At 37.5% G+C, this 27,223-nt stretch overlaps 1 protein-coding gene, 1 long non-coding RNA gene and 1 pseudogene across 2 annotated transcripts; 2 read left to right on the forward strand and 1 right to left on the reverse strand.

Moving 5' to 3' along the window:
- Positions 1-139: 139 nt before the first annotated feature.
- Positions 140-1,959, reverse strand: LOC136281798 (uncharacterized). Its single transcript, XR_010718000.1, has 3 exons — positions 1,494-1,959; positions 862-1,010; positions 140-734 (listed from the first exon to the last, which is right to left on the reverse strand). It is a non-coding gene; the product is annotated as an uncharacterized lncRNA (long non-coding RNA).
- A 929-nt stretch (positions 1,960-2,888) lies between these two features.
- Positions 2,889-4,208, forward strand: LOC131792664 (uncharacterized; annotated as a pseudogene).
- Positions 4,209-6,787: 2,579 nt separating this feature from the next.
- LOC131787244 (uncharacterized) lies at positions 6,788-22,724 on the forward strand. Its single transcript, XM_059104337.2, has 3 exons — positions 6,788-7,140; positions 18,322-18,498; positions 21,085-22,724. The coding sequence occupies exons 2-3, from the start codon at positions 18,363-18,365 to the stop codon at positions 22,026-22,028; spliced, it is 1,080 nt and encodes a 359-aa protein (XP_058960320.1). The 5' UTR covers positions 6,788-7,140; positions 18,322-18,362; the 3' UTR covers positions 22,029-22,724.
- Positions 22,725-27,223: the final 4,499 nt, after the last annotated feature.

Raw genomic sequence — 27,223 nt, forward strand, 5'->3', positions numbered from 1 at the left:
GCACTTCATGAGTCCATGAAGAAAAATTTGTGCTAAAAGAATGCTCCCAGTTCAGTTTCATTTGCATGGGCTATGTCATTTTCAACACACTTTGAAAAATAGCAATAGAGACCATGAGACAGTTGATATGGAGAAAAAACTCTGAGTCACTTTATTTACCACTTTTCTACTTGTGACCATGATATGGCCTTTTGCTTTTGCAGGTGCATCTAGAAGTGGATTGTCTACTGTTTAGATGACTCTGCCAGCTTGTTATGAAGTTTGTTCTGGTTCTATTGGATAACAATAGTTATATAGTATGTGAGTGCATCATTATAGTTACAGTGTGGGTGTGTTATTTTGTATGTCCTTTGACAAATAGTGTTTAACCCAGACTGAATACAAATGTATATCATTCTCACCTGTCTTGAGTTGGGAATACAAAATTCACATTTAACAACAAAGCCCATCTACAGGCATTCCCAACTTAGAGTAGCATATCCACGGGAAGATAAACAAGCTGCCCCCCACAGACATGCGGCCAAAATGAAATAATTCACACTTACTAAAACTTCATTGTAATATTATATTCATTTCATGTTAAATTTGGATGGTTGAAATGAATGGATTAATAAAGCAGTAAACTAACAAGGTAGAAATAGTGCTGTTTTCTTCATTGCCTTTTTTGTCTTGTATGCCTATATGGCCTCCTCCTTGCTCAATCTGCTGACTGAAATTTTTTCTACCCTCTTTTCCTTTAAAAAAAGAAAAAACAGTTTCTAGAAACCATCAACAAAACCTGAAAAAATATATACATAATATACATACATGCTGTTTTCTTATAAATAAGAGTTAATTCACTGAAGTCATATTTACTCTTACCATGGTTAGGTGGGCATGCCACCTATCGAACAACTTCCTCTCCCATTTAAGATTTTGGGTAAGTGACCCAAAAGTGTTCTTTTCTATCAAATGCCCTTCGTGTTTCCCGCTGTGGGTTCTCGTTGAAATGCAAACTTGTAGGTATGTGCCTTTTAAAACAATGATGCGCAAATTCATGTCCATTTTATAGATTCATACAAAAAAAATGTCTGTAAATCATTTAGAGGAAAGAAACACCAAAACGTAGATATACTACTCTGATCAATAAAGGGGGTAAGTTTCTAAAGAAACTGTGGTGCTGCGTCGGTGGGAGAGTATAGCAGGTAATTTAGAGTTAACAACTGAGTTGAAAACGTAAATTGGCCACCGTAAAGGGTAAAAGAGCTGACGTTTCGAGCGTTAGCCCTTCGTCAGAGCGAAGGACGAAGGGCTAAAGCTGGAAACGTCAGCTTTTTTACCCCTTACCGTGGCCAATTTACGTTTTCAACTCAGTTGTTAACACTAAATTACCTGCTCTACTCTGATCAAGTCAGAGTCATGAACATAAAATTATTACAGCTATAGCCATAAAATAATAAATCCTGGTCGATTATGTTTGACCTTTCGAAATATGACTGGAAATCAATGCTTACCTGACACTTCTTGCGATCAGTTAAACTACAAAGCCCTCTCCACGCCAGTGCAGAGTGTGACCGTCGAAAGACGGTACAAACCGGCCCTAGCGTGGGGACAGCGGGTGAAATCTGAGCTCGGTTAGTGATTAATTTGAAATATAATACGGTTAATCGAATGCTCATGATCGACCTCTTTGGTCCACATCATGTGTCGACGGCAGATGGGGAGCGAATATCGGAAATCGAGCAGGCTTCTGAGCTTCGCTCTTACACGTTAATCGACTTTTAACGTGCCCGAAGCTAGGAGTTGAGCGACATTTGGAAGCGGAAGAAATTCTGAAGACTTTCGGCCCAGACGGTTCTAGAAGTTGCACGCCTTGTGTTTTTCCTTTGCCTTTGGAGTGGCATCGATGCAAAGTGGAATTAACCGTCCCAAAACCCCGCAAAATCACTCGAGACAACAAAGAAAAACAAAGCGAAGTGAACTTCATTTATCTGACTGTCATTTAGCGGATTTTGGGGATGAAATGTTAGGATTTGCAGAATTTATGAAAAATTTCTCGGGATCACTTGCGTCTTGCCGAGGTCGACCGTTGCAAATTACAAACAACGTACGGGTGCGTTCCTCTGGGAGAATCCGGATCAGGATTTCTGATCTGTGGCGTTCCTTTGGAGCAAATCCGTTTTGAGATCAGTGATCTATCAAATCCACTCTGGACGAGGATTTACCGGGTCACTGATCTGTGTGATCTGAAGACGGATTATTGGAACACTGATCCAACGCGTTCCTTTGGGTGATGGATTCGAAAATAATCATTTTGCCAAGCGATGTTCAATTTCAAACATGTAGGTACTTCATATATGCGAAGTACTTTCGTGACGTTTCCCGCGTTCGTGATTTTCGTCGACGCAGTAGCTCATCGTGGTAAGTGGTCACGATTTCCTTTTCTCTCTTTTTATTGCCTGAAAATTTTCAAAACATTTACGAAATAGTACTTAAGTACACATATTTGAATGGCTGGTGCAAAAATTTTCGGATTTACCTTGAAATTACCATATTTACTTCCCTAAACATTCGTGAATGATGGAACTCGTACAGTTACTCTTTTGAAAACGAACTTCAGAATAATATTTGGGGGTTATTTATTTGTTGGTTATGTTGCTCTTTACTGTACATTTACGTTGTCTTTGTCAATTTGCGTAGGAGTGTGTTTTCTATAAATATTATATATCGATATCAGTAACCAAAATGTTTTAATTTCCTGGAGAATTTGGGCAGGACTCTGCTGTAAATACAACATGTTTTTTTGTGTTTTTGGGAATTTTTCGTATATAATAATTTATTGCTAGCAGATATATATGTCCTGACTTTAATACTAGTGTAGGTTTGTTCTTGCCTGGTGAAAGCTTATGATGGTAGAAATGCGACAAGGTACCATAAGGTTCATATTGTTATTACCACTTGTTGTTTATTGGTGATTGTTCCCTATTCTTTGGTTTACTGATAATGCGTGTAATTATTTTATTTAGGTAGGTTATCACAGTGCTTCATCCTACCAGAGCCAATCAGATCATTCCAGGTCTAGCTCTCCATCTGAGCCTTCAACAAGTAGCAATGGTAATGACAGAACTCAATGTGGAAAAGAAAAGAAAATGTGGCTGAAAGAGGAAGTGATCTTGATTGAAACATATCTTAAAGAAAAAAGATGATCCAAGAATCCAAGAGTAAGGAACAAAGACATTTGGTCTGTTATTTGCCTTGAAATGTGGGAACAGGGACATATCTCTTGTGGTGCAAAGTCTTGGGAGACCAAGTTCAAGAATCTCAAAAGATCATATATTGCATACATTGATCACAACAAGAAAACAGGAAGAAATGCAAAGAAATGTGCTTACTATGAAGAACTTCACAACATTTTTCATGGTGATGATGATATAACATCATCAGCTGTGTACAGCAGTAGGAAGGGTCTGGTTAAACATCCTTAAGCTCAACACCAAGAGGGCTCAACTGAAAATGAAGGTCAATTAGACGATTCAGAGGGTATAGAAAGTGCGGAATGTGATGAACAGGTAATACAAAAGAAAAAACCTAGAACGAAACCTCCAAGTGAAAGAAGTGAATTGGTCTCTCTGTTTAAAGAGTTTATTGAAAGGAAGGAAGAAAAGGAGGAAAAGAAACTGCAGAAATTGCAAGAAATGCACAATGATAAAATGACTTTCTTTGGGCAATTTCTTAAAGTGTTTGAAAAATCTGTCCAAGATAAGGGAATATTTTTGTTCTGTGGTTTTCATGTAAGCAGCTCTCATTACATGGAAAAGGCTCTTACAATGATTCCACAACATACCAGTACTCTAGCAGTTGTGTTTTGTGCTGTTGCATTCACATCACATTGCATTACCTCACTATCTGAAGTATTCACCGCAAGGCTTTCAAGCATGTTTGTACATGGCATTTTTTCATGTATGTGTACATGTAGAACCAAAACATGTATGGTTATATTGTGTTGTCAAGATGTTACTTGTGTTCTAAAGTACTAATAAAACAAGTAAAGGTATTGTGTACCCATTGCAGTCATAGAAATAGTGATGCTGGTTAGTTTCACTTGAAGTGCATGTCTACTGAAACATTAGGAGTGAAAAAGTACTGGTGTCACAAAACATTAGGATTATTACAATAATAAGAGAGTAATATTATTAGTAATGATAATAAAACACTTAAAGGTTAAAGAGTTTGCTCTTCTGTCTGTTGGATGTTTCAGTACATATGTGCATGCTTGAACCATTTTTGGGTCAAAAAGCTGAAAATATGAGTTTTGGAAGGCTTACACATATTTAAAGTGGAGGAAGACCTTTCCAGAAAGGTATGACTGCTTTAAGATGATTACTAAGACAAAAAGTGAGTTGAAATAAATGCATGTGACAATAAGCTGTTACATAATGTTAATATACTAAAATTCATACAGCGGAATTTCCATTTTGAAATGGGAAGCTTAACCCCAGTCCCTCTTCACCTAAGTTTGGTTATGGGGAAAAATACTGCATGGTGATAAGTAATTTGAAAATTCTTTAATGTTATTGCTAACAAAGAACTTTTTACAATATTCGAACATTTTCCTTAGAAACAAGTTTGAGTGTTACATGTATTTTGTTGTTTTAAGATATTTTCTCCTTAAGAAACCAAATTAAAAACTTCTGGGAGGTAAACCTTGTTATCTGCAAGCAAACTTCAAGATTTTGTCAGCTCATCACTTTGTTTGCCATACACTTTATAGAAATACAAGTGAAGACTACAAACTACAAACATCAACTCTGGACAAAAAACCATCGAGTTCCTAGTATATTTTATTTTAGTGCTTGCAATTCTTAGGTGGGTAGGGGAGAAAGACATGCATCAGTACCCCTATTGTCCATCCCTTTCCTGAAAACTTAATTTGCCACTGCATTTTCCAAATGCTGTTAACAGTTCTTAAAATAGACACTTTCCTTTCCCTCCTACTTCTTTTACTGTTTTTTTTTCAGACACTGTAGGCTTTTTGTGTTTTTTTTTTTCTTTTTTTTTTCATCACAGAACCAGTTGATGGGTGTGCAACAAATGCTCCTCCAGACTTTATTCTGGTCAGCCTAACTCTAACTCTGGATAGCATTACTTGGGTTAGCCTGCTTGCAGTTAGCTCTCAATAATGGTAATGGTAACACATTTACTATTTAAAGCCAGTCTCCAGTCTGCAGTTTTCGTACACTGCCATTTAAGGGTAAGTTGTAATGTCAAGAGCATTTAGCACCACACAAGTGCATGTGTAATCAAGGTAAATTTCTCATGACTTGATTCCTCTTATCTTCAGCATCTCCATTGTTGTAATTGTCATTATCATGATCATCATCATTACTGTTATTATCCATTAGGTCTTCAATTTCATCCTCATCATTTATTAAGCAAATGTTATGCAATACACAGGCAGCCACAATCATCACTGGGGCATCCTCAATTTTGTCAACTGCCATTTGTGTCTTAAGCCTCCTAAACCTACCGTTTAAGAGACCAAGGGCTTTCCATTACCATTTTAGTTGAGCTGTGAACAAAGTTATATCTTTTCTGTCTTCTAGTGAGTCGGTCATTGCCTGGATATGAGGTAAGTACCAAGGTCTTTAAAGGGTAAGCAGAGCTACCGATCAGGTGGGTATTTCTTGGAAACAACATGTCTGGGTTTGCTTCAACTTCCTGGAAAAAGAGCAAATTTCTAAAAACCCTCGTATCATGGACAGAACCAGGATAACCACAAAATACATCAGTGAACTGCATGTCCATATCGCAGATTACTTTTAACTACAGCGAGTGAAACTCTTTACAATTGACGTACTGTTCATGGTTTTCAATGGTGCTTTGACTGGAATGTGGCATCCATCGATGGCACTCAAAACACCAGGAAATGCCGGTTTTTCTTCAAATCCTTGTTCTACATCAATTGCTCGTTGCCCTGAAGGAAACTTGATTAACCTACCAGAAAGATTATCGGCAATCGCTGCACAAATTCTGCGATAAATGCGAAATACACTCGACTTTGTTATGTCAAATAGATCGGCCACTGATCGCAAGCATTCAGGGTTCCCAAGTGTCCAAATCGTTATTAATACTTCCCTTTGTTAGTCAATGGTTCGTCTCCCCCCATTTCTTTGTCCCTGAGGCAGACCAAGGCAAGTAGCTAACAGGCGTTCCAACCAGCTCACTGTAGCTCTTGACATCCGGAAATGACTTCGAATATCTGAAACACTGCAGAGTGGTATAATATGTTCGAAATAATGCTCAATGCGGACATGACTCTGCCTCTCCCTACTGGTTATCAACGGAAAAAAATGCTAAAATCAGTATGCATATCATCATTACTTTTCTCCATACTGCTTTTTATCCATTTCCTAAAGTGCTAACAAGGAGAATTCGTTTACCAATCAAACGCTTCTTTCGTTAGTGATCATTTCCTTTATTCTCATGACCTTAATGTGTGATTTAGGGATGATATTGTAAGGACAAATTATATGCTTGTCACTCTTAGGGGTTTAAGGGTTAAGAGAATTTTTAACGATTTTTAACTCTCAAACCGTTTATCTTACATATCTAGTTACCTACAAACAATATACAAAAATTCGTGTCATATACTAGTGAGTAGAAACTGCTTTATACTGACTAAATATAGGAACAGATAACGTGACATGTGACGCAAATTTCATATATCGTGATAATCGCCACATTTGGAAACTCATTTCCCTATTATGTATTCCAATTATTCGTATCACCTTCATCGCTTTTATTTTGTGCATAGTGGAATGTCTTCTTAACATACCCTGACGATGCCGTAGATCGGCGAAAGCTTGGAATAAAAAAAGAAATGCATTAACTCCAGGCCTCAAAGGAATCGCTCGTTTAATCGACATGCACCTAAAGGACAACTTCAATTATCATGCATAAATTAGATTATAAACTCTGATTGGTCGAGAGCACACATCGCGATATCGTGCTCAATCTCATCTAATAATCTTTTTATGTAGGTGTGAAATATTCGTATCATTTTGCACCTTAAGGCTTTGTCGTTTAAAGGCTTTATTGTTGAAAGGCTGTATGGTTGAATGAAGGTGTAAAGAACGTCACAAGCTCTGTAAGCTGTGTTAGGTAAGTTTATCCGCTTAAGCCTGACTGATCTATAGTTGTAAACCTCGCCTCATACCTTAATTTTTTCACACAAAGCTGTATGGACATTGAGAAGAAATTGAGCTCGTTTGAGAAAGCCCTTGACTCGATGTTCAAAAACTAAGAAGATGGTAAAATTGTTTTTCCGAGGAACGTGTCCGCTTTAGTCGCATCTTTAGGATCCGTCCACGGTTGTTCAAAGGATGGATAGCTACTTATCCGCTGGATAAATCGCTATCCAGCGGATAAATTTTACCCATGGCGTACTATCGGTTGTTTAAAGTATGGATAACGCTATCCATTCGCTGTCCAGCGGATAAATTTATCCATGGTTTGGTAGGTAGTATAAATTTTTATCCACCGGATAATAATAATAATAAAAATTTAAAAAAAACAAAATGGCCGCTCGACAGTTACATCTTCTGCGGTGTAACTTTCCCTAGCAATCAACGTCGTAGAAAGACAAGAATTTTTCGCCGCCAGCTCGATCCCTTATAGTCTTACACTAACTCTGAATTGAGATCCACGCATCGTTTTGGACGAGAATCAATACAATACATCGGTAACCTAGTTGCAGATGAAATAACACCACAAACAATTAGGAACCATGCTGTCTCAGCGGTAATGCAAGTCCTCGTTACCCTCAGATTCTTGGTTTCGGGTTCGTTTTTGCTGGTGATCGAAGATACTTTTCTGGGATTTGATAAGTCAACCGTCAGCCGAATACAGTAAAAACCCACATAAAAGAACAAATGGATTAAAACACTCAGGCTGAAAGTGCCATTTACATCCAGCCTGAAATATGAAGTGTTCTGATATATAAAAAAAATTTGGCTGCCAGTAGGATTAGAATAACCCACTTGGGTACAGTACTGGGGAAGAGCATTGAAAAGAGGGAGGGTGAGCTGGTGCATTTGAATTTGCTTGACTTTTTCTGAGTTTTGAGTTGTTTATCACCCGATCTGCTATCCCTCCCACAATGTAATATTATTGCCTAGATTAATGCAGTTAAGGTTAGGTCCAATGTTAAAATGTTGTGCTTGCACATTGATTTCATCTGTTGGTGGTTGATGCAGTATTTAATTTTAAGAAACTAATTGAAGAACACTGTAAGGACATTTTCAGGCTGATCTTGCAGAAAACACCCAATATGTGAAAACAAAATCAGCCTGAACCCCCAAAACACAGATTCTTTTTCATGGGTTTTTACTGTAGTTTGTCATGTGACACAAGTCTTGACTGCAAAGTTAGGTGATTTCATAAGATTTCTGTCTACTCACGCTGAACAAGAGGAGATTAAGCAAGGTTTGTTTCAAGTTGGTGGTTCTCCTTCTGCCATTGGGTGCATCAATGATACCCACATTAGAATAACTGCCCCTCAGGAAAATGAACCAGACTTCGTAAACTAGAAAGGATTTCACTCCATTGATGTCCAGACAATATGTAACTTTTGAGGTAAGCTAATATCTCTACCTCTGATTATTGGTTTAGCATAGGGCAACATGTCTGTTTAACTCCAAGCTTTACTGTGAACACTATGTCATGACAGCAATGAAATGTTCTTTGGCGATCACTGGATGTGTTCTCCAACATGGATATTTTGCAGTGGAATGTGTTGGTTTGAGTGCTGAAGTAAAGCATTACAGAGCATTCTCTCGCTAGGTAGAATTGCTTAGTAACATGTAATTTGTCATATTTGCTCAAAGATGCAGGCCAAGGAATGTCTTGAAATTTACCATATCAAGAAAAGGGATAAATGTAGCTAATTGTTGTTAGTTACAAACCATATTTCATTGTTAGCAGTAGTCCTGTTCTGAAAACTCTATTTTGACAAAATGAATGAAGTGATCCCACAATAACTACTCCAAATTTAGGGCCTATGTGTATGTTTACATTGTGACAATTTTATGGGAATACAGTTTTGAACAAGGAAGACATATGCAGAAATACTATGTAGCTAAGCTGTATGAAAATGTTGTGTTGGACATAAAAAACATTTTTATCAAATACAATTGAATTTGCAGGATTGTTTACAAATGTTGTGGCTAGATGGCCTGGTTCAACTCATGATAGCCACATTTGCCGAATGTCAGCCGTAGGAAGTAACCTTGAAGGGACTGGTCTCACAGATGGTGTGTTACATGGGAATGGTGGCTATGCATGCTCTCCATTCCTCATGACCCTGTACCTCAACCCCAAAACACCTCAGGAGGAGCATTTCAACAGAGCACACAAGATCACAAGATGTACTACAGGGTAAACTTTTGGATTGACAAGGAGGTTCCATGTGCTACACTCAGAGGGGAGGATGGCTCTATAATTGTAGCTTGCTCAGTGCATTTTGCATAACCTCACTGTCAACTTAAGGGAACCATAGCCAGAGGACTGTGACATGGATGGTGGTGAAATTGGTAATGCTGTTAGAAAGCACATAACTTACAATTTTTTTTTAATATCTACACAGGGATATTGTGTGCTCTGTTAAAATGCTCAAACACACACTTGCAAAAATTGCAAAAATGTTGACATTTATTGTAGCATGATCCATGAACAGTAAGACTTAATGGCTCTATGGGAAATGTTTGCCTATTGTATTACAGATATGCTAAAGAAAGAAACAACTAAGAAAAAATACAATAATATGTGTGGTGATAAGTTAGCAAATTTAAAAATTTGTTCCTTTTGGGTCATAGGGTGTTTCCTTGATGCTTGACTGGCTAATAATTTTGTTGAGAGTAATTTTTTTGGTGTTTTATCAAACTTAAGCTTTGCAAAGTCTCATTTCATTATTAGCAACACCTTTGCTGGGTCATTATTAGGAGCCCTCAGAGATAAATTTTTTTTAAGGGAACTGACATGGAAAGGCATCCTTTAGAACATTTCCCTTGCGAAATGGCTTTTGGAATTCCTAGGAATTCCTAGGAAAATCCTAGGAATTCCTAGGAATTTATTCCTAGGAATTCCTAGGAATAAAGGTGTGAATTTTCACGGTAAATTCGGACTGGGAATTCCTAGGAATTCCTAGGAATTCCCAACCATAACAACTCTGGTTCTAAAAACCTAGAAATTCCTAGAAATTCCCAGAAATTCCCAGAAATTCCCAGAAATTCCAAGTTTATAGCCAACAGGACTTGGAATTCCTAGGAATTCCTAGGAATTCCTAGGAATTCCAACTCAGAGAACCAATGACTTTCCCTGAAAAGCTGTAAATCTAAAAAATTCCTAGGAATTTCTGGGAATTTCTGAGAATTTCTGGGAATTTTTGGGAATTTTTAGGAATGTTTAAGAATTACTGGGAATTTTAAGCAAAAATTTGAGGCTAATGATTTAAAATAAATACTTTAAATTAAAAAAACCCAGCTAAAATTCAAGTATTCAATGAAATTTATTTAAAAGCTTGATGAAGGCATACATGTAAAATATTTTTGATTAATTATTAACATCAATGTGTGGTAATATTAGGATGGAATTTGATTTATTTTTCTTTTCTTGAAAACTTCATACGGATTAATCCTCAATTATAGCTATTCGTATAAAATAGTTCTAATCAATCATTAAATTTGGTTTGACACAAATTGTGAATAAAATCTGTTGATTCTTTTCCAAAAAATACAATATCCTAAGTTATATTTATATAGTTATATTCTTGGGAGTGAAGGGGCTAATTACAGACAAATAAAATTGATTTTTTGATTAAAATCTTGTTATAACTGCAACAATAAATTAGAATGAAGTTATCCTAAACTGCAAACTTAGCTGCTGTTTGTACTGTTTGTATTTTTTTTCCTGGACTCACAATGAGTTGGCCTTGAATGAGGTTATCAACAAGAACCTTGACCATTTTGTATCTGGATTCCTTGACATCTGAATTTGAAAAAAAAAAAATATATTAAAATATGTATGTTTAAAGCTCAGACCAGGCTTTTAAGATGGCTATGAGGAAAAGGGCATTCATTGGATTCTCAAATTGAGAAATCTGTGTTATATTGAGTGACTTTTATATTGGAGTTAGTACATCTCTCTCATGGATTTTACTAAAAAAGGGCTGAATACATTATTTTGTTTTTACCAAGGAGGGCTTCTTTATGTAATAAAGTTTGTTATGAATCTTGAATGTTCCCAAACGTGACTAGAGGAATCTTGAAACCTTACTGATAGGTTTATTTCATTGTAAAGCATAAGCTTAAGAAACTGCGGCATGCAAGTGACCGATTCGATTCTCAGAATTATTCTAGTTTCAGTTGCGCCGAGCGTTATGTAAGCTTAATTCAACCCGCTACATCTATTCTTTTATAAGATTTTGATCACAACGAATATCGCAATTTTTACTCACAACAAACTTTCAAAATCGTAGCTTTACAGATGGCCACTCGACCCTTGTTTGTACCGGTCCATATGTCAACTGTTGTCCCTACTTTTAACTCCACGGCGCCAACGACTTTCTTCTCTTTTACAACACTCACGCTATTCTCGTTTTCCCATTGAACCACAATAAAAGCTATCTTTAGAAATGTTATATTAAGCAAAACAGTTGAGAAAAGCGATCAACCGATGAAAAGTACATTCAAAGATGAGCGCCAAATGGAGTCTTCTTTGTTTCCGATCACGGGCATGATCACGTGGATCTTTTAGGACTTGTCATTGGCTAGCAAAGTGAATCCGCTGGCTTGCCGATTGCAGTGTTAAGAGAAGCGCCGAACTTTATTTTGACTTCTCCGACCGGTTCTCTGCTTCTAGAAGATGGATAGCTTGGTGATATAAATAAAGATGTGAGCTCACTCTATGTAGAAATAATCGACAAGAATCGATCGTATTACAAATGCACGATTTGTGGCCGAAAGTTGTCGAGGAAACAAAGACTCGAAACTCACTTGAGTTGTGTTAATGGCAAAGGTGAGAAATAACACAAGCCAATCACAGTTTTGAATGCGACTACAAATCGTCTTTTACCCTCATATGTATAAAAGAAGGATACCACATTCGGAAGTGTAAGAGATACATAGATGATCCCAGTGTACCAGTACCTAAATCTACAAAGCTTGACCGTAGCAAGCGTTCAGCAACACGTTCCAACACCGCCATCTCGATTCCTCAGTCAATCGTTTCCACTGAACTTAAAGCAGTATTGACAACAGAGTAGAGTGCGTCTTACAAAGGAGAAACATTTGTACAAGAGACAGGAGTAGCTATGTGCGATTACAGAGGTGCGTCGGAACTCTGGTCCACAAATAGTTATGCACTGCCCGAAGTATAAAACAATTTTGTTGATAGCTGACAGACAGAGAAGAACAACAAGTAAACTTAAGAGCTGTTATTACTGAAGTGTGACTAGCATTTTTCATTTTTATATAAAGAAGGACTTGTAATTTGCACCAAAAATAAAAGGATGTAATATTTTTTTGGGAGATCCAGTGATTGGGACATTTAAGAAATTAAGTTATGAAAGGAAACTTGGTTGGTACTTCTCACTACTAACAAGTCTTGTTGACAAATATTTTCAGATCAGAGTTTCAAATAAAGTAAATTGAAGACGTCATATAAAAGACATTGACTACCTCTGTCTTGTCTGCATGCCAAATGTTTGCAAAGTGTGTGGATGATCCACAAGTATTGGAACTCTTACAAAAATGTTTTGTAAGAATAAAAACAGGAAAACAAATTACAGCAATTAGTCATGAAAATAGAGCAAAAAACTGAAAAAAAGCAGCAACAACAATCATGAAAAAAGAAAGATTAATTAGGTGTTGAATTTGTTGGTCTAAGGCATAAAAATTCTACTAAAAGTATTGTCAACAAAAAGTCTCTGACAGCGTTTGAGGCAACTGAGCTTGACTGTTCCAAGGTTTTCTAACAAAGGCAACCAGTAATGTAGGTTAGGGAAGTAAGATAACAATGCAATTATTGTTAATTATTGTGGAAGTTGGCAATTTCCATTTAACATAACTGACAGCTGGTTCATGAGAAAATCCATATTAATATAAAGATTTACTAAAACTTAGTTTGAGTAAAAAATTTCATGATCTTTAAGTTATAAACATGTACTTGTATGTATATCTCTTGGTAAGTTTTGTATAGCATACCTTTTATTGAGCCAAAGTTTTAAGCCTCTGAAATTACTCTTTTTCTTAAAACCTTCACATTCAAGGTATTGAGAATTTCTTAGAATTTATGTGGACCTCAGGGTATTAAAATTGCCTCAAATTCAATTCCCAGCAATTCCCAAGAGTTCCACACTTCTTAAATTATAGGTAGTTTGTAAAGCTGAGAATTCTTAGGAATTCCTAGGGATTCCAAGTCCTCACAAAACTGGAGTCTTCCTTTCCCAGAAATTCCCAGTAATTCCAAGCTTTTTAAATCAGAGTTAATTTGCATAGATGGGAATTTTTGAGAATTCCTAGGAATTCCCAGAAATTCCCAGAAAACTGGGAATTCAGTTTGCAAGGGTCATTTGCATAATTGGGAATTTTTGAGAATTCCTAGGAATTCCCAGAAAACTGGGAATTCAGTTCGCAAGGGTTTTTTTTTATTTACCCCTTGTTCTGGAAGTAATGTTGTTAGGAAACCACATTTATTGTTTTGCAAAAAGTTCAAAATATTTTGCCTTCTTCAACAGTTTTCATAGATTGTTTTCCTTTGTCTAATGAATGATTTACGACAATCTTTATGTTTAGACATTGGGATGAAGTGGTTTGGCATTCTTATGGGAATACCCAGTACAGTCTGTCCATCGTACCTTAAAATTAAATCATTCACTCTTTTTATGCTCATCACACTCAGTTCTGGCTAAGGTGTTTGCGTGGAATTTGTATTTTAATCTTTGGTTATCTTTTTTTTGCAAGTACATTAATTGTGATCATTTTGACTATACAAGTCACATCTTGAAAGCAACAAAAGTAATGAAAGGTTAATAATTCAACTTAAACTGAATGGAATCATGTTAGTATATTGTATTTTATTCACTCTGTAATTTGTGGAATGTAAAGTGAAGAAACAATTTCAAATTGAGGTTTGATTTCAACAGCAATTCACACTTTATAAATGAAGATTTTGTTGTTTGTATTGACTCTACCATTAAAGTGCCATTACAAGCACAAATTGCCGCCTTAAGCATCATGGTATTACATGGAATGATCAATTAACTTTAAAAGTATCCCCCCTGTTTTTCTGAGTTAAAGGATAGGCCTCATGAAATATTTCATTTTTTTTATTTGAAAATATATACATTACAATTAAATCAGAGAAATGCTCAAAATAATTACATGAAACTAAAACACTCCATTAAATGATGAGTTTTACAACATAGAGCTGAATATGTCAGTTTTATAATGCATTTAAAATACTAATGGTCTCTGCTGTATATTTGCAGTTGCTATTTCACCAATGAACATTTGTGTATTTTATCAATTTCGTTTCAAATTTTTAAAATCAGTGGTTTTTTTTCCTTTCCCTTCATTTCAGATCATGATAACAGGATACAAATAAAAGCTTGCAAAATTGTGAAAAAAAAATTTGGTTGGGACATTTGAACACAATTTTTGCCCAGAGGCATGGGAATTTCAACAAACCAATATTTAAAATTTCAAATGCCCGGGAAGCTGTCCAAGAGGTGCATGGTGGGGGATTTTGAGGCTTCTTCCGTAGCTGATTGATGTATTAGTAACAAAAGGCAACCAAATTAAAACCATTATGTGATTAAAGCATGTGTACACATCTGGGAAATGGTTTATCAGTGTCATGAAAATATAGGGAGCAGACAATAACATACATTAACACGGGTGTGTTTCAAAAAGCTCAATAATTTTTGCGGTGGTAGCCTCTGAGGAATCTGGTTTCTTTCCACCCCCAGTCTTCTTTTTTGCAGTGACACATTTTCTGTGCTCTCTCTTTGCTCTGCTCACCATTCCTCTGCACTTTTCTCTCACCTCCATGACAGTTCTTTTGGCATATTAGACTCTTAGTTACTTAATTATTTATTTATTAATTTATTAATTTATTACAATTCGATGACAATAAACAACATCATCATTAGAATAGCCTACAAAAGAGTCACAGACCTCATACAAAGGTAGTCCACCTAAAAGAAAAGACAAGACAAAAGATATATGTAATATGCCCTACAAGAGCATCAAATAAGAAATAAATGCCAATCATCAAAACTTAGATAGAATGTATGAATAAAAAATTAAAAATCAGTCATATCTTGATAGCAAGAAGTCCCTTGCACCCTTCTTAAAACTGGGGTGGGTGCCTGACACACTGATAAGGGTAATTTATTCCACATATCCTTAAAAAAACTGCTTTACAATTAGTAGTTCTGGCAAAGTTCTTCTCAAGAGTAAGTTTATCCCTTCCCCTGAAGTGGTACCTATCAGAATTGGTATAAAATTGAATATAAGTAGATATGCCTATACTTAAGAACTTTATACAAGAATAAAACATCAAACAAAAAGTGTCTGTCCTCCAAAGACAACAAATTCAGTTGTTTTCTACGCATGTCGTGGTCATCATCTGACTTCGGAATAAACTTAGGGGCTCTCCTGAATTTTTCTAACTTGTTAAAATGTTCCTACCTGTTTGAGACGGCCATACGACATAGTACAGTACTCCAACTGGATCAAAACAATGTTCTCAAGGCAGTGAGTGCCCAAAACAATGTTCTCAAGGCAGTGAGTGCACAAAACAGTGTTCTCAAAGCAGTGAGTGCACAAAACAATGTTCTCAAGGCAGTGAGTGCACTAAACAATGTTCACAAGGTAGTGATATCCTTCATACCCTTGCATGTCCTTTTGATACGACCAAGAATCTTGTTTGCGTTACTAGTTATTTTGTTAACATGGGCATTCCATGACAACTTGCTACTAGTAAATAGGCCAAGGTCAGAAAATTCAGAAGTTTCCTCCAGGATGTGATTGTTTATTCTTAAGTCAGAATGAAGAGGCAATTTCTTCATGGTGATACGCATTAGCTTACATTTTTAGTCAATTAAACTTTGTTGGTTCCAGAAATACAAGTTATCCAAATCTATTGTTTTTGTTCGAAAGTGTAAAGTAGTGGAAAATTTAGTCCAGTTTTTTTTTTATATATTTTCTTCCGCCTCTTCAAAAGTAACTGCACATTTTGCAGGTACGTGAAAAGTTCGGCCTTCTGACGTGTTTTGCCGGGTAAGGAGCAACATTTTCTGCCAGGTGGTCTCGCCATTAGCACGTGCAAGCAAAGAGGTCAGGCAGCGCCATGGTTATCACCATGACAACTGCCTAGACAACGAGTTGTCCATCGGATAGTTATGCGCCTCACTATCCGTGCTTTCTGCAACAACTTTTTATCCGCTGGATAGCAATGCAGTGGATAGGCATCTTATACACCGGATAAGCTTATCCAGTGGATAAATTTATCCATCTTTGAACAACCGGATGAAAATTTGATGTTTGCTCTAAACTTAGTTTGTAGAGGTAGAACAGTTATATGAGATCGGCACGCATGAAAGGACTAGTTCCCGTGACTCGTAGCGAGGACTAAGTCCCTTCCAATGAACTACCATTTTTCATCAGATATCCAAAATATGATCCCTGCGACTTGTCCCACGAATTCAAACTGGTTTGAATTCGTGAAAGAAGTCGCCAGGACTTCTCTCCCCAAATTATCCAGGTCCCTGCGTGAGAACTGTTCGTGGGACAGGTCCTTGCGACTAAATGAAAGAATCCATTCACTTCAAAAGAGAAATATATAGAAAATAATACATGGGCGCGCGTAGATATGGAATTTCTCCTCGAGTGTTTAACTCGAAGAGTTTATTAATGAATGAAAATGAAAGGATGGACACTCAGAATAAAAATCTTAAAGTGCGTTGGCGCACTCAAGATGAAAACATGCGTTGAATCACTTCAAAAACAAACAGTGGGCCTAATTTTCAATATACAAAATTATCAGTTACTGGATTGGTCCTTACCGACAGAAGAAATCTTTCAGGTACACAGCTAAAAGCAGCCTGCGGCAAATCTTGAATTTGTCGATTTTCGTTCTCAGCGGCGAGAAATGTTATTACTAAAGCCACTGAATACGCAACTTTCGGTTTTTCTTTTCGTATTGGGGTTTTCTTACCCTTCTAGGAAAATTTGAACGTTACTGTCTGTAAGCGATACGGATTTTGTCAGTGTCTTAGCAGCCATAATCCGAAAAGATTCCGACAAACGACCATGAATGGCGAAGGCTTTGTTGTTCATTCATCAACCTGACTGAGTGGCGCGAAAGGCGAGTGACGTGTCAGCGGCTGGTTGGCGATATCAAACACATGTAAAAAATATTGTATTTTTCACGTGTGTTGTTACGGCTTTTCCCAAGCCTGGAAATCCTTGTAAAACACTGTAGTTCATATGATAAGATCAATTTTCACACTATGTGGTCACCTCCAATAGAATCGCGACATTTCGGCTGCATATATTCTGCTAGTCTTCCTCGCCTGAAGAAGACTGGCATTATGCAGTCCAAAGTCGCGATCCACATCCGAAGTGACTCCATCGGGAAGCAAACGATTTTATCATATAAATTACGGTGTTATACAAGGATTTCCAGCCCTGAGAAAAGCCGTAACAACATACGTGAAAAAATACGATATTTTTTACGTGTTTGATATCGCCAATCAGCTTCTGACACGTCACTCGCCTTTCGCGCCGATCATGATCATGACTCTGAAATGGAGTTGAAATAGTGTATTGTGAAATTGAATCGTGCGTGAAATAAAACTTGTGTTAGCACGTGTTCTTGGCCTTGTCTTTTTTCCTTCTTCATTTGAAATTTCTGTATCGAACTTTCAATCAGGTGATTTGTTGTTATCAACTGAGTTGGTAACGTAAATTGGCCACCATTAAGAGTTTCAAAAGTGGCGCATAGTTCCAACCGCCCTTCTTGACAAACTTCTCTAGCTTTAAATCAAGTTCCATGGTCTCGTAGCTCAAACGAACTCGGACTCAATTCCTTTTTTATTAGCTCAGGTTGCTACGCGACTCCGCCCAATACTATAATATATTTCCCCTCGACTAGCCACCAGTATAATGGGATAATGGCGTCTCAAAAATCGCAATTAATTTATTAGATTGTGCATTCTTTCTATGTCGCGATAAAGTGATATTTTATACCATAGGAATAAAAATATTTTGTCATCCGCAGGCTTAAACGTTCATGACGGGGTGACTTTAAACAGAACCAAAATGATCTTAACGACGAGAGCTAAAGTGGTTAGTTCAATTTTTATTATTGGTTTCACGACCTATCTCTTGTACGTTTCCTACCAAGCGGAGTTCAGACTAGGAATGAGCCAGCTCATAAACGTCACCTGCAGAACAGGTAAGTCAACGAATTAGAAATGATTTACAGCATTAGATACTCATCACATGAATTATGCCGTCAGAGTCTAAATTAAGACGCAGGTAAATATTGAGGAAAATGAAAGTAACATAACTTAGTTCGAACAAGGAGAAATACGCTTCCGAAAGCTTTAGAGGCCTATTTACTTCGTGTTGTCCCGTTTACCAGAAATTAGCCGCTCGCTGTGTAATGCTATCGCAGATTCAAGATAACAAACTGAAGATCGTATCAAATAATTTCTCAAAATTAACTAACATACAATGATCACCGTGGGTGATGATGGGTAATTATCGTAGAGAACACGCCCCTGATCAGTTAGTCTTGCCTGTTCCGGTGTATCGGTTTCAGATCGCTCTAACGCTCTGTCAGTTTCGAGCTAGTCAACGCTTTACCGCCCATACCACCCATACAGGTTTAGTTTATTGATCTCTAGTGCCAGCGTCTCGTGCTGCTAGTCAATAAACTATGTTGCCCAAATATTGTAGTCTGTGTTTGATACTACTAATGATTCAACTTATCGATTGGGTTCCCAAGCAACAAATTTTATTGAGTGAACAGAGTGAAAAGCCTAAAAATATCCGCTGTTACCAAGATATTCGAAACTTCTCTGCCGCAGAGACTCTATAGTGAGCGAAGTTTATTACGAAGTTCATATGACACGTGCCGTGCATACTGCTAGGAACAGCAATGTCGATAGCGTCATGTCAGTAAATATAATACACTTACTATCTTTCTTATTCTATTTACCTAAGAGTTTGTACGTGATAGAAGGCTCTATTGGTGTCCCATCGATTAAGAAGCCGACATCGTCTTCTTCCGTTCGTTTCTGTTGGGAATTGCATCTTCTGAATATTTAGGATTCCCTTTTCTTGGCGTTCAGAAAAATGCCCTTGTCATTGATCCAACTCGAAACTACAGCTATAGTGCAAAATTTAGTTTCTCTGTACAGTTGGCGTATTTGCGTTCCTGACTGAGACTGGAATGTCCTTTTAGAGCCCCTGGAGGGATAAGATCGCGTCCTGAAGTTGAAAAATTCATTAGGAGAGATATTCTTCTTGATGACAGGAATACTGGCGTGATCATTGATGCAGGTCGCTCACAGCTGGTGCGCTTATGATAAGAGAGTGCTTATTTTGGATATCTGCAATCTCGTTTTGTTTTTCAATGATGGTTTCGCCTTCAGTTAATTAAATAGTCTCGGACATTGCTTGGCGAAGTATCCATTGATCTTCTCTGGCTAACAACGCGATCTCTATGTTGTCGATACTTTTCCCAATCGCTTTGATCTTTCGTGACATAATGTTTGCACTTGGATTGATTTCAAAAGTGAACAGCGGCTATCACTTCAGAGTTAAAGTAGGGCGGTTATCGTTTCGTAGTTTTCTTCTTTACGAAGGAAGCATGATCATCAAGCACGTCTTTTTAGCAGTTTTTCTCATGCCCAGTACACATCATTGATGTCTTTAAAGGTGCTTGCAACATGGAAAGGAGTAAAGACAACATCTCCGTTGTATCGTATAGAATCAAATCTCCTAAACTTTCTTCTCATGGAAGTCTTAGGACCCCTTTTGGGGCACCTAGCTCTCGTAATTGCACATACCAGATGATGATCGCTTATATCTGGGTTGAAAACACCTGTGTGCAAGAATTCAATTCTTTTGGATGTTAGAATTACGTCAATTAGAGTATCGCTTTTTGCCGTAGCTCTAGTTGGCGCACTTACAAGGCTTTTTAGATTGTAATCGTCGCATAGGTTTAGTAGATGTCTCCCTAACTTTGGCTCCTTGTAGGGTTCCAGAATGTTACAATTCACGTCTCCAATTGGTGTGTAATCGTCCGAAAGTCTGGTTATCAATTCAATTGGTCGTTCTAGCTCGGATGACCAGATTTCTTAGGCCATTTTTGACGGTCTGCTTAGATGAACCAAAATAGATCTCCATGAGTCCTTTTGAGTTCTGACCTCAATGGTAGCTGATTCTAGACCAATGAACTGTTTGTTTAGAGGTCGGACCTTGCATAAATTATGAGGCCACCTTTAAAATTTGTTATAACTTATCGATTTGGCTGGGATTCTTTAGCATAATACTAGCTCTCTGGATATAGCTGTTATCGATTTTGGTCTCTGAGAGAACGAGAATATCTTAGAAATTATTTATCAGCACGTTCTAAACCTCGAAGAGCTTGATTCCGCCGATTCTTTTTGTTTCCTTGTGGTAGCAAGACACGAGATAAACAAGCTCGAAAGTGCTGCCTACGAAAATAAACCACCTCAAAAATGTCGATTGTCGTTATTGGTCTTAATTCATCTGCCTTGAAATTGGTTCTTTTGTTTGTTTTGTTTTTGTTTGTTTTTTTTACTTTTTTCTTCTTTTATAGGAAAGATGATCATTCTTGAAATTCTTTTCATTGGAGAGATCCCCAATCATTACAACGTAGAAGCGTAATAATTGGCTATTTCCAAACTTCTACATTGAATCAGTCTCCCCCTCTATTCAATTAATTCTGGTTAGGTCAGGCTTGATTGCGAGTACTTCAAAATAAACTTTAATATTTTGTCTATCGTAGATGAGATCGTCAGTCGAAAGGTTGTTCCAACTCAAGCTACAGACACAGAAAAACCCACGAATAACTCGTCGCCAAAGGTTTTCATTTATCTCACTCAAACAGAACAATGCCTCCCTTCAAACTTTGCCTCTTCTTCCGAGATCGGCGACCCCGAGACATGTAACTGTGATGTCATAGTGCTAAGCTTTCGTACTAAATGTCAAGTGCAAAAATCGCCCCACATCACTTATCTGTTCGATCCTAATACTGGATGGGGAACAGGACGAAATGTGCTGTATTTTGCTGCAATAACGAGATCCCCAAAATACCATTATTACATTTTTATGGATGATGATGTGATGCTGCATTTCAATTCATTTGCTCCGCCACAAATGAAGAAGCTTCCGCCGTTTAGAGTCTTCGAACAATGGCTCTTAGATTACGAGCCTGTAGTTGGCGTTTTGGATTATGGAGTTCACTATGGGGCAAGTTGGACCAAGGATAGACGACGGACTATATGTAAAAAGACGGACAATCCCCTTGTGATAACATCAGTATGGTTCGATGGTGTTTTCAATGCATTTCATTATAAAGCTATCGAGCATCTTTTCCCTTACCGCACGCAGTACGAAAAAATAAGTTGGTGGTCGCTGCATCGATACATGTGTACTGCTGTAGAACTGATATTTCGAGGCCAGGCATTGATGTATGTGCCTATTACTGCGGGTAACCCAACCCATCGCTCATACCCAAAGAGTGTGTCGAACATGAGTGTATACTGGAGAAGTTACGTCGACACTATTCGAGCAGAAGCTCCTTTAGTTTACAGAAATCAGTCGTTATTTGACGTACTAAGGCAGAATCTTGAGGATTACATTATGAAAACGAGAACATATTGCATGACTGAATCACGACATCAACCTATAAAACCATACGCTCATTTTGATAGTCGAACAGAGATGTAGTTGAGGTTAGTGAAGAGATAAACTATAGTTCAGCGATTTTTCTTAATCTTTCTTCTTTTAGGCCCAATCCGTGGATTAAATGGGAAACCCATTCAAATTATAAGGCGCTTTGTTTTGTAACAAAGTCTCAACAAAGAGATGTCCGCGAGGAGAAGTTCGACTCATCAAACCATAATTCACGTGTTGTCGGGTCGCTAAATTTTTTCTTTTTTCTCAGTTAAGCAGCCAGGCTGCTTCAAAATTTAAGATTCAAAATGGTGACGGTTGTCCATTTTCAACACATATTATGATAAATTCTGAAAGTTAGTTTGTCCCAGGAGGAAGGAGGTGACTCCATTGTTTTCTGGTGTAAATCACTGCTAGTGTGACGTCACGTAGTTTCGCATGCTTGCTTAGTTAAGCGAGGGAACGCCATTTGTAGGAAACAAACAGAAGGCCATAGGCTATTATTAGGTTACTACTAACTGATTTAACATGTTTGTGCGAGGTTTGTTGTATATTTGCCTTTGAGTTAAATTGTTTATTGTTCTGTGAAAGTGATTATTTGTAATTTCATTAATTGTAATTCCACCGTATTGACTTCGGAACCTGTCAAGAGAAACCAAAACTAATGCTGTTTTCTCGCTAAGCGTTTAATAGATCGACCACAATTAAAGTAGTTTTTCCCTTATTAATAAAATTTTATACCCTTTGTTATCTGGGGTCAATCTCATCAGTCATTTTGCTCATCAATCCTTTAATTTTAAAGTTGTTATTTCATCCAATTGTACTGAACAGTGGTGAACCAAGAGTGTTTATCTATTTTGTCGGCTTGTGTCGTATGTGACGATAAGTTTTCGCTCGCTACACTGAAATTTTCGGAAAACGTACAAACGGGGGCGAAATTAGCTCGGTAGAGACCACTCGGCTTGCGAGAACGGAAATTCGTCACGATTTCCTGGCACACGGAGATCTGCTTCTAGTGAACTTGTGCCGACGTCAAGGATGAAACAGCATTTTGGTTCCACAGTACTTTTATTCTAGGTCAGGCCAACAAGCGACATGACCTCTAGCGTACTCAAGTTTGTAATCATCAAAGCTGTACAAGGTACTTGCTTAAGAACTAACTGGTGTGAGGTGTTATTGTTACACAAATCGCAATATTTGAATAAGGACACAAAAGAGCGGAAAAAGGTCTCTTTGAAGTTAAACGAAAACTACTTAAAATTTCCATCTGTTTCTACGACGGAAAGAATCTCAAAATGAAAAAGACGGATGCAATAAACTCGAGGTCATCAGTTAAAGTAGGAAACTTAGGTGCGAATTCACAGCTCTGGTATAGAAAACAATACCTATCTTAATTACAGCAGAGCAGCTTGGGAAATAAAAAAACCCATGTAATGAATAGCAAAAGTGCCGACAAGCAGGTGCATAAGATGAAAGCAAGTAACAGAAAAAATCTGTTCCAAAAGCTACTGTGGTTTTTTATACATTTTATTTAACTCACTAGAAGGAAAGACCCGAATAACCCAAATATTTAAAATGCGGAACTAGGAATACATGTGGTGGATATTTGCCCAAAAACTATGAAAACCCTAAATATAATATTTTACGTTGTACACTGACAATTCAATTTTTCGATTATAATAATTACAATCATAGTGATAGCCACGATTTGAATAGAACCACTCGTTCATCATTCTTTACGGCTCAACCGGTCGAGTCAAAGAACGAACAAAAACAAGATATAAATTTAAACTTGAAAACCAAAACCCGAATTGAAATATAACCCGAAATAACACTACGCACATGAATTTTTCCCCTAATACGTTTAGCACAAACTATTGAGTGTTTAGCTTGCAGCCTTGTGTTTTTTACTAGTGTTCAACGAAAGCTCCCTGTGTAGTTTTTTTGCTTGTGGACCTTGTTATGATCTTTTGTGGCTTTTAGTCCTCAAGGTCACTTCATATACCATTGGTATATTACTATACATTATCGGGGCTGGGATGTATCTACCCTTTTTTACCATTTTTTTTTAATATGCTTCTTTGTCTGTCCATGTTTTCTACTATTAAGAGGTTTCTTTCACTTTCCCAAGCTTGTAAAAACTTCCAAATTCTTTTTGTCCCAGGCCATTGTACAGAGTGTTTCTAAATCAAAATCCGGATGTTGTAACTTTGGTAATTACTCTGTCGTTGTATTTTCTTTAATGATAACACAAAGTAAGGTTGCTTTAAAAGGATTTACCAGTCAAACCCTTTATTTTGTTTTAGCCCGTCATTTACATTTCTATTAACTGTACTTTTCTTTTTGTTAGGAAAATTTTAACAGGATTTTCTTGAGAAAAATGTTTAAGCACTCTGCAACTTTAAACAGGGTAATTGAAATACTCTTATTTCGTGCTGTTACCACTTTTAATTGAAATCATTCTTTACTTTGCTTGAAACAGTTGATAAATGCGTTACTTATTCAGCCACCATTAAAATTTTCACACACAAATCATTTTTGGAGTTATTTGAATATTAAAGAGTTTTCGTTGCAGCCTTATAACCAACTGCTTTTTTTATTTCCATGACATTTTGTCAAAATCTTATGCAATCTATCACTTGATATAAGAATTTCAGCTTCATTTTGCTCATGTTTCCTTGGTTCTTGCTGCTATCAGTCCTGTCATACCATTTCTTGTGACTTTATGCGCAAAAATTAATAGTGATGGGACAAAGTTTTGATGCAGGCTGAAAATTCTCAATAGAAAAACCTCAGTTGCATCTTTGTTTTGGATCTTTGTTATCTTACCGTTTAACTTTTTACCCCATCTCAGCACCAACCTGTGCCTGCAAAAAACGCTGGGTATCTAATCACAGGCATGTAAGGGATGTAAAAAAAAACTCTACATCGGAAGCACCACATGATTTCGTGCGACAGCTCTTGAACAAAGACAATTTGTCCATTAAAAGACTCATCCTAACGAGCCAAATGACAATTAACAATCAAAGAATTGATGGGAATGTGATCTTACAAGAAAACGACTCCGTCAACTTAAGATTATTCGAAGCGTTTTATATCCGAAAGTGAAAGCCATAACTTTAAAACTCCCGGGAAGAATGTATTGAACTAGGAGGCCTTTTACTCTAAACTAGACTGCTTAAACTTTTGTTCTCGCTAAAACTTACCAGCAATTTTCCATGTTATAATGTGTTGCCATCATCATGTGACTCATAAACTCAGTGACCAGTAGCAACTGACTTTAATGACCAGAGAAGGGAACAAGTAACGTGACTAGTAACGCAAGATTCATATATCCTAACATCTCCCCTCTTTTGGAGTGAGCTTACTTCGGAAACAAAACATATAAACGTAACCGATAGTCAGAGTCTCTAAAATGAATGCATAGAGTTCTATTGAGCTGAAGTCAATAATCGCACAGCCAACTACACAACAAAGTCACTGAACTTGGAGGGGGCTTTACAACTCTTGTTCGAGTTTTCTTAATTGGAACAGATTTTGGTGTCGATGTTTGCTTCGGTTCAGGATTAGATAACTTAAAATACCACTGTGAAGGCTGGCTTTCATTCTTTATAAAGACTGGCTGTCACTGTCTTCAACTGGCTTCGTTGTTCAGCTGGTAGTTCAGCTTGCTTCAGAAATTCTTGATTTCTATGGAGCATTTCACTGTCTGAACTGGATTTTACCACATGGGACATGTCGGATTGCCCCTCAATACAACCACCCATCCACTTGCCCAACTTAAATTTCTGACAGGGTACAGGAGGAGCGATGGAGTTACCATTTTGCCTTTTGCCTTTTTAATTTCAGCTTTGAAGTCAGAGAGTCTATTGGTGTATTTCGTTGGTCCAACAGGGCTTATCACGGGTCTTTGTTGTCTTTGAGAGCCTTTTTGAACAAAGATTGAACAATAATGATTGTGGATATATGAAAATCATATCTATGCACTGCAGTGAAGAAACGAATATAAGAGATCCTCGCAGCTATGAACACTACTGGACTAGTAGTTGAAATAAGACCTGAAAAAAATTCAGGCCCGTACGGGATTTGAACCCATGACCTCTGCGATATCGGTGCAGATTGAACAAATTTCACAGCAGACTCCCCCTTTCCGTCGAGTCTGGTGATGCGAGAAGGAAAATAGGTGGGTGAACTCCCAATCGAACGGAAAGTGATGAAATCCATAGCTTGTAAACTGAGGAGCGTTGTCTGTTTCCAGTTTTTCCGGAATGCCACTTCTGCTAAATCGTTCCTTGAATATTTAAATTACAGAACTGGAGGTGTTTTCTTCCATTTACTTGAATTCCATGAAATCCAAGTAGAAGTCGACACGCATGAAGTCTGAACTGATCAGAAGCTACTCCACTCTACGGGTGATCAGGAAATTCGTGACTCTGCAATGGAAGCTTCTGATTCCTAGCTTGAAATTCGTTGCAAAGTGAAGGTTGCTTGATCTAATCACGCACTTCTGCATTCATGCTAGGCCAGAATACAGTGTCTCTAGCTTTACGCAGGCAAGCCTCTGCTCCTAAACGGCTGGATTGGAACCTGGACTTTCCTTTAGGTCTCAGTAACTAAGAGATGACTACTCTCGAGCCTTTGAACAGAACACCATTATGTACTATCAGGACGTCACGATAAGAACAATACTCCCGAATCTTGATTGGCACTTGGTTTTTGTTGATCCAGTCGTTCTGGTGTGACCTTCAGGGCTTGCATACGGTCTTGGCTCTTCAGCTCCAAGGAAAATATTTCATATGATTCCTCTGGCCCAGAGGTTTCATCCTGTGCGGCTCTAGACAAATGGTCAGCTAAGAGTATTTGGAAACCAGGTTTGTACTTAACTAACAGATTCGTTCTAGCCTGAAAAGCATTATTTGGGAACGGCAAGGAGTTGATAGAGGCGACTTCTTAAACTTCGATTCGAGAGGCTTGTGGTCAGTTTACTAGATATTGGTTGAAACTTTCATAAGCAAAGACATTTTGGTTCGGAAGGACCTACGGATTTCTTCTTTTCCGATATCTTCTATCTTTGAAATTGAAGATTTTCCTCCATCGCCCTCTTAGGGAAGAATTTGTTACGGGAAAATTTACTGACTTTTCCCGTATGTGTTATTCGGTACATATTCATTCGTAAACTTTCACATTTAACCATTTCGAGTCCTTTCATTTTAATAAATCAAAAAATGCATAAAAAAACCACAGTAGCT

The sequence above is a fragment of the Pocillopora verrucosa genome, chromosome 6 (genome assembly GCF_036669915.1).
Source record: "Pocillopora verrucosa isolate sample1 chromosome 6, ASM3666991v2, whole genome shotgun sequence".
In the NCBI taxonomy this organism is placed as follows: domain Eukaryota; kingdom Metazoa; phylum Cnidaria; class Anthozoa; order Scleractinia; family Pocilloporidae; genus Pocillopora; species Pocillopora verrucosa.